This window comes from Vitis riparia, chromosome 13, assembly GCF_004353265.1.
Source record: "Vitis riparia cultivar Riparia Gloire de Montpellier isolate 1030 chromosome 13, EGFV_Vit.rip_1.0, whole genome shotgun sequence".
Lineage (NCBI taxonomy): Eukaryota > Viridiplantae > Streptophyta > Magnoliopsida > Vitales > Vitaceae > Vitis > Vitis riparia.
The window spans coordinates 8576567-8585153 of record NC_048443.1 but is presented as its reverse complement, the minus strand read 5'-3'; the positions used below and the strand labels follow the sequence as shown (position 1 = coordinate 8585153).

Sequence of the window (8587 nt, the reverse complement as noted above, 5' to 3'; positions counted from 1 at the left end):
ACTTGTACCTCTCTTTTTCTCTCAACTTTGGGATGGCTAGAATGAGGAGAGGAGACCTTTATTTATAGGCTCCTACCACCACCAAGTTTTCCATGTAGATCACACGGTATTGCCAAATATATGAATGACAATATACAATTCTGATTTGATTTACATGCTATTGCCAAATATAAATGGCAATACACGATTTTGTTTTGCCTGTGTCCATAATTTCCTCATCCAACATTCTTTATATATATCATACACACACACACACATATATGGTTGTGAGATTCTCTGTGTATATTTCGTGTCCTAAAATCAAGGACTTTCTGACCAACAATATGTTTGTCCATGTTAGCAAGCGGACCACCGTGTGGTCATCCACATGCTAGACAGTAACTTCCCCAACTAAAACATAGCAATTTGACATCCAAGTGGTTGTCCACTTGTTCTCTCACCCAATATATTCCTCGAAGTTCATGCATTGTTTTGGGACTAAGACCTTCTTTTACTAACACATATGAATTTTAGACCACCTTTGAACAAATCTTAATCGATATTTTGAGAACTTTTCAAGTATAAATAACTTCTAAGGCACTTCATTTAAGTCGATAATGTTGTTAAGAAACATAAGAGATTTTCATGAAAAGTTTGAGGTTCAAGGTAGTCCCTTAGACTAGGTAAGTCTTGCCATCCTCATGGGAGCACAAAACACTTCAATTACATGCAAAACAACTCAAAGACGAGCTTAACTAAGGTCTTCATGAAAATTATAAAGTCCTCTTGCACCTTCCTCTCGAGTCTTGCAAATTGTCTTGCTTCTTGAAAGAGACACTTGAGTTTTGTAGTATATGTGGTGATGCAATCCTTTTGAACCGCTGCACTTAAACAATAGACTTATTGCTGTCTTTTAACCTTTGCTTTGTTATCATCAAAATTGAGATTACTCAACCCTAGGCTAACACTTTCGAACCAACATTTGTACATCTTTGAAGGATTGCTCATCCTTCTTGTATTTATTATTTAATGCATGAAGATGTTTGTTTTTCTTCCAAAAAAAACAAAAGGTTTAACACCTTTGGACTTTTGACCACTTTGCTAGCTTTTTCCTTTCTCTTTTTGGATGTTTCTTTTTTCCTTGACCTTTTGATCTTTTCAGTTGTTTATCCTGATTACATCTTATGTATGCTTCAATGAATTAATTTTACCCTTAAACGGCATTGTTGTAATTGTTCTCTCTCTCTCTCTCTCTCAATTTTTTTGGTTATTACTAGACATTGTGCTGTATCTTTGTGAGAAAGAACATGTTGAGGGTGGTATGATATTCCAGCTATTGGAAGATTTAACAGAAATGTCTACAATGAGAAACTGTAAAGACATCTTTGCTTATATAGAGAGTAAACAAGATATATTGGGGAAGGTATGCTCTGATCTAATTGTCGGGCTGGTGAAATTCTTTAGTTCATGTTATCCATGCATGGCCATGATGCATTGTTCTTAAATCTGTGTTTCCATTACATACAGCAAGAGCTCTTTGCACGTGGAAAGCTTGTGATGCTGAGGACGTGCAATCAACTTCTTCGTCGTCTGTCAAAGGTTGTTTTAATATACCTTAACTTACTTTCAAATATTCCATGTTAAATGGTGTCAATATTGCTAGGCTGCTAGCAAGGTTTTAATGCGCCTTTTTGCTAGCAATGTTTTAATGCACCCTCTGCAAAGGTGCATTTAAATAAAATATTGGGCATAGTCATTTTCTGCTAGGTGTCTGGTTTCTGATATGTAGGCATCATTGTGATACAACCAATCCTAAAGTGCTAAATGTTCTGGGACTTAAAATCATATAAACAAAACAATTTTCAATTTCCACTGGCATGCCAGATGTCTCTTACCTTTGGATGAATGTACTGCATGACCACCTCCATATCTTCTCCTCTGTAATAGTGTTGCATATTTTGGACATGGATGACTACTTATGGGTAGATGGCCAAATACTTTAGATGCCCATGAAATGGGAATGCTTGTCATGGAGGTTGTTACAACTCCTAACTCACCTCCAAAGGCAATGCCATATGCGTCCAAAGGGAATGACCATGTCCTTGTTGCCAAGAAAATTGGTCAATGTTCCTTAAAGATGGCTAGTAATCTCTTGTGCCCTTCCAAAGATACTTCCTTAACACAATGCTCTTATATTAATATGCTTTTCTAAGCTGCAAAGAAAACTTGGGGTTCCAATGAGTATGGGGTTGGTGTACCTTACTAGCAGAACTGACCCTCCCAGCAATGGGTACATTGGGATGGTTTGTGTTTTTTTTTTTTCTTTCCAGAGCACGAGGTTCATAAGGCAGGATTGACATGCATCATGCCCAATTTAACCAGAGTAGGTGGGATCCACCAGTGTGTGCAAGACAGTCACCATCTCTGACAGTGTCCATGTCAGCATATTACAAGTAACAGGAGTTACTTTTTGGGCCACTATAAAAATCTTCACTTCATAGAGTACACATGAATAAAACTGAAACTTGCTCTTGCTTTTCAAGAGTCCCTTTAAATTTAAGGTCTTCCTATGTGTCAGCTTCCCACAGGAGAGCACTGCCACTTTTTCCATCTCCCTTATGCCACTTTCTCCAGCTCTCTTGCATTTTGCTTTGCTTCAATCTCCCCATGAACCTGGATGGCCTACTATTCCACTGGCTGACCTCCTCTAAATTAGAAGTCAGCATAAACGCTCACAATAAAACAATGTGAATGTAATAGAAAATTATAGGGATATTTTACTAGAAGTTGAGGATAAATTATAAGAGTTATTCTGATGTTTTTATTGAGACTGTAGATCAATATTTATAAATTTCACTTGAAATTCGTTTTTAGAAATTCATCTAGCAGTACTTTTGGGCTAAATTTTTATTTAGAATGTCATAAAGATATCTTTATCTCATCATTTATCATTTGGAAAATGTTATGTGAATTTCAGTTTTTCTGCTGATTCATGGGAAAACTGACTTTGTAGGCAAACGATGTGGTTTTTTGTGGACGAATTCTCATGTTTCTGGCTCATTTCTTTCCCTTGTCCGAGCGTTCAGGTTTGTTTGAATTTGTTCCTGATCTTTACTTTTAAGTGATCTCTCTCTCTCTCTCTCTCTCTCTCTCTCTCTCTCTCTCTCTCTCTTTATATATATATGTGAGCATCTGTGTTACCTCTGTTTTTTGTTCTATGCTTACAGCTGTGAATATAAAGGGGGTTTTCAACACATCTAATGAAACAAAATATGAGAAAGATGCCCCTGAAGGTACCTCCATGCTGCACAGGATTTTTAACCATCTTTAAATTCCATTCCTTCTAGTTCTATTTATGTGTTATTGTTGTAAAGGTCTCTGGCTGAAGTGTAAATAATAAATTTACTATTTTTTGTCCAGGAATTTCTATTGATTTCAACTTTTACAAGACTTTTTGGAGTTTACAGGTAAAATATGCAACTTAAGGAAGGAGAGAGTTTTCTCATTTATCCCAAATATCTTACCATTGTCCCATTTAATAAAACTTTCAGCAGAATGAGTCCATTGTGACTATGCTAGGATCTACTTATAATTGAAAAATGAAGCAGGAGTTTAAACTAAAACCAGTTAATTTCCTCCTATCTTGCTGGGGAAAAAAATTATCAATTTGTAGCAGAGAAAGGTGGTGATTTAGGTTAAATATTTTACAGTTGGTAAGTTTGGTTATCTAGTTTAGGTAAGATCCTAGTGTGTAAGCTGAAGTATGGAGGTTTAGGATTAGGGAAGGTTTCTTTGAGGAATCATATTACGTTAGGGAAGTGGCTATGGAGGTCCCTAGGGAAAGTTTCACCCTTTGGCATCAGGTCACTTTAACCATTTATGAGACACATTCTAATGGATGAGACACCAACATTCTAGTCAGATGGTCACATTAGTGCCACTAACTGACCATTGCACAAGTTTCTCAAAATTTTTCTACACACTTACTTTGTGATTGGGGGGTCAACCTTTATGTTCTCAATTTCGAGGACTTCCCAGAGGAGTCTTAGAGAAAAACCTTTCCATCTTAGCTATCCTTGGGAGCTCTTCCTCGTCTTCCTGGAACCTTAGTTGTCATCATATTCTTATTGATTTTGAGATTGAGGACCTTGAAAGATATGTGTCTTCTCTTAATCGTATGCATTTGTCTTCAACCATTCCAAATGCGAGAGCTTGATCTTTATCCTTCTCAAGTTTGTTCTTAGTAAAATCCCTTTTTGTGGCCTTGTCCAATCTATCAAATTTATGTCCCTTTTCTCTAGCCAAATTTGTACCCATCTAAGGTCCAAGCCTTGCTTCTCCACATAAAAGGGTAAATACCAATGACATGCATCTATTGAAAAGACCTTACAAAGCCTTTAGCCCTAATAGGTGCATTCTGTGTTTGAGAAGTGGAGAAATGGTTGATCATCATTTTTTTCATTGTCTCGTGACAATGAGGCTATGCCACCATCTATTTAGACATGCTAGGCTGGACTGGGTTCCACCTAGGAGTATATGTGACATGATGATCATCTCATATAGGAGTTTGAGGAGTTCCCTAAGAGGCAAGTTGTGGCAAATCACTTGTCTCACACTGATGTGGTTCATGTGGCGAGAGAGAAATGCTAGGTCTTTGAGGTTAAGTGGAGGACGAAGAGACACTGTGGGATCTAATCCACTTCTATTCTTCTTTGTGGACTTCTTGTACATTTGCCTTTTAAGACATTCCTCTTAATGTTGTTCAGCTTGATTGACCCTTAGTGTGTATAACAAAAGGGTTTGAATAGCAATGAGAGGAGTTTTGTGTTTCTTTTTATTTTTAGTCTACACCGGTTGGCTACGTTACGTCTCCTTCATGTACTTTTATTCATTTTTAATATAATGAAAAAAAGATCCTAGTGGTGTGTGATTGTACCCTCTACATGAAGTTGGAATGATTAGTGGGTGGTGCTATCAAAGTTACATTGGCAAAAGATGCAATTTCATACCAAAATAGGCATTGGTGAAGTTGAGAAGTAAATTAAATGTAGTGTGTGTGTGTGTGTGTGTGTGTGTGTGTGTGTTTGTGTTAAATTTGATACAAAAATTAGTGTGTTTAAAATTCTGCTAGAAGCTTCAATTGCTTGAAATGGCATTCTAGATTTCCTAACATGTGTTTCGTCTTGCTGCCTAGTTGTCCTTTAAGAGAATTCAGGCTTTGTCTGTGAAAGGGTAGAAAAGGAATTAATTTCATGGAGGAATGCACTTTTCTTTCCTTGGTGAAAGTTTAGAGGATGGGGTATATAGTAGATGGGTGAACTGTTGTGGGCCCTGGTATTCTCTGTTTGTTTTTTTTTTTTTTTGGACTTGTTGGGTACTTTTCGGTCTTCAAAAGAATTGCTCCTTGGTTGATATGGAAGTTTGTTGAAAGGGGCCACAGGATGTTTTCAAGGTTTGCCACTCTGTTTCTGATATGATGCTTATGAGAAGAGTGCAAAAGAGTTATTTTGAGGTGAAGAAAGTTCAGGTTTATTGGTGAAGATTTTTGTTTTTATTTTAACAAATTTGTATTCTTGGTCTAGTGTCTCTTTAATATATATACATATATAGTTAGATTCATTTCATTGAATGATAAATACGAAGAATGACAATTGGTTATTGGCAGGGTGGAAATTGGAAAATATATTGCTCCACAAAAAGCTAATACTATTTGCTCATACTACAAGTAGAAAAAGCAACATGCACACATTATCAACTCTCTATACACGAAGGGAGTAAAAAAGTCTGTTCAAATCTGTCTATGTTTCCTTGATTTTATTGACTTTCTTGGAAGATGTTAGGTTTTATGATACTCTTATTGTTCTTATTGTTAAGCCGTCGAATCTCTTTGTATACTTCCTATGTACTTGGGTTGCACTCCTAGACAGCCCTTTTTAAATATGTGTTTTTTTCTTATTTTTTTAATTAAAAAAAGTTGTTGTAGGGTGGTTAGCATAGTGCTTCTAAAAGGCAATTTCTGAGGTTTTCTCAGACTTCTTAAGTTCATGCATTTCATAGCATGTGATGGCTCCAAAGTTTGCTCCTGGATGTTGTTTGGTGGGCTATCATTCTCAATATTCTTTATCCTAATCTCCATCTCATTTGAAGGGCTAAGAATGTTCCTATGTCTTATGAGAAGTCATATTCTTCCCTCTCTTGGAATTTTGACTTTCGATTTAATTTGCCTAATTGGAAAATTGGCAACCTCTTCTCTTTTGTTCTCTGTGCACAATGTGTCACAACCTCTCTTTGTCATTTCCAAATGAGAGGGTTTATACTTTTGGTTCATTAGGCATCTTTTCCTTTATGCCTTTCCCCTCATGCCCTTTCTAAGAGTGATTCTCTTGCTATTTCTCCTTAAGCTATTTTTATCTGTAAAGCTAAAACTTCTCCCAAATTTAAAGCTTCTGCTTTGTCAGTGGCTACTAAATACTAACAATTTACCAATTGAGACCTTATCTAGTTTTCTGTCCTTAAAGTTGTGTGCTTTGCTTTGCGTATGACAAAAACATGGATCATCTTTTCCTTCACTGCCTTGTCATTTTGGGACTGTGGAGAATACTTTTTGGATTGTAGCTTGTCTTAGGTTCCCTTAAAGGTATTGCAGATTTGATGCTAGTTTTTCATAGACTTCAGGATTAGTACAAGGGTAGAGTGATTTGGCAGGGCAGTGCACTTGATTTAAGTTGTGGGTCATTTTGGTTGAAGTGGAATGCATTAATTTTTGAAGACAAGTGGAGGCCTCAAGAATTAGTTTAAGAAGCTATCCACTATTGTTTTTTGGTAAGTAAATATATATATATATATATTATATATATATATTCCATACAGATTACTACTAAATACAATATCTTTTAATTTCATTGTCATCAGTGAAAATTTCAAAATGATCTTATACATAACTTTTCACTTTGCTTGGAAGTGTTTGGAGTATCACAAATATCCTCTAGCTGTTCTTACCAAGAGCACGTTGTCCACCCTGAGGATCAATCAAAGAAAGATTTTAGCATGTCAGAGCCTTGCATTCAAATTGGAGGTGGTCCAACCTAATACTCATTTCAAAAATTGCCACCCATTCCCTCTCTCTCTTTATTGGGAAGAATGCTCTTCCCTCCTCTTTGTCTAGTTGGTCCCAACAAGAATAGAGGGATGAAGGGAAAGACCTTCCCCACACTCCTAGTTTCATAAGGCAAGCTGCTTAACTGCCCCTGCATTCAAGATAGACCTGGTCTATGGTCTTCCCTTTCAAATATGAATATGGTGACAGTGGATTCAACGTAAAAATGGTTATGGATTAAATTATCCAAAAACTTGGAAGTCAAATGTATATAAAATGCCAAACAAAAGGAGGCAAACACAATACACATGAAAGTATACATGTGAGAAAACAAAAAGAAACAACCTACAACCACAACCCCAATCTAGCACTCAATAAAATCTATCAAGTTTAGTGGAGCAGCTTGACCATCAACCAGAATATGCCATGGTACCACATTTATAAATTAAATATAAGGAGTCCTTAAGAGATTGGTTTGTGCACTGCACCCCTTAAAAGATTCTTTGGTTGCCTTGCTTCCAAATTGTCCATTAAAGGCAAAGAGGAGTTGTTCTCCAAGCCTTTCTTCTCTTCTTGCTCACAAAGCTCCCATTCCAATCCATTAACAAGTCCTTTACGGAATATGGGAGAACCCACAAAATGCCAAATAAAGAGAATAAAAAGTGCAATCCTCTAGCTTTCCCACAATGGATGAGGAGATAGTCTATTGATTCTTCTGCATTTGTATGCATACAACAATAACCCATCAAAAACCATCCTCTCCTTTTAAGTTGGTCCGTGTTTAGAATTCTTCGCCAAGTTGCTTCTCATGCAAAAAAAACCCACTTTGGTAGGAGTCTAAGAGCTCTACACTATATTTGAGGGGAAAGACACTTCACCTTCTAACTCCAAGGCTGAGTAGAAAGACTTCATCAAGAATTCCCCACTTTTGCTAGCCTTCCGCACCATTCTGCCCTCCTCTCCTCTACTTCTTCCTAACGTGTAGAGCTTTCGAAGAAACTCCACAACATTATCCATCTCCCAATCTTGGAAATATCTTAAGAAGCATGGGTTCCACATGACCATCCTACCCTCTACCTCTCATCACCCATGCCTTCTAGGAAGCTATGAGGAGAATAGAGATGAAAAAGAGTCCTTTAGGGGAACATCACCACAACCACACATCATGCCAAAATTTTATTCTTCTCCCATTGCCCTCTTCAAATCTTGTTTTGGCTTGAAAAACTCCCCACCCTTTTAATGCTTTCGGCTTGGAAGCTAAGAAGAAGCTATAGGATAACCTTCCCACCACCCCTTCACCATATCTTTGAATCCCTCTGCCTTGAGCCACATGCTTTCAAATCTGAAAGGGGTCATACCCCTTCTTACCCCACCTTCCTCCAGTAAACTAGGGGAATGATCAAACATTGGCCTTGGCAACAAGATTAGCATTGTATTTGTGAAGTGTTCCTCCCAATTGCCCGTAATAAGGAAATGGTCAATTCTTGACATTGATTGCCTATTCAATCTTTT

General features: G+C 37.2%; 1 protein-coding gene across 2 annotated transcripts in view; it reads left to right on the top strand.

Moving 5' to 3' along the window:
* The first annotated feature begins 1233 nt into the window (after positions 1–1233).
* LOC117927479 (THO complex subunit 1-like) overlaps positions 1234–8587 on the top strand; it is a 32362-nt gene continuing 25008 nt past the window's right edge. For both annotated transcript variants that reach the window (XM_034846994.1, XM_034846993.1), the window contains exons 1-5: positions 1234–1402; positions 1507–1578; positions 2993–3065; positions 3207–3272; positions 3400–3446. In XM_034846994.1, coding sequence (XP_034702885.1) covers positions 1301–1402; positions 1507–1578; positions 2993–3065; positions 3207–3272; positions 3400–3446 — 360 coding nt within the window. In that variant the 5' untranslated portion in view covers positions 1234–1300. The remainder of the gene's footprint in view (positions 1403–1506; positions 1579–2992; positions 3066–3206; positions 3273–3399; positions 3447–8587) is intronic.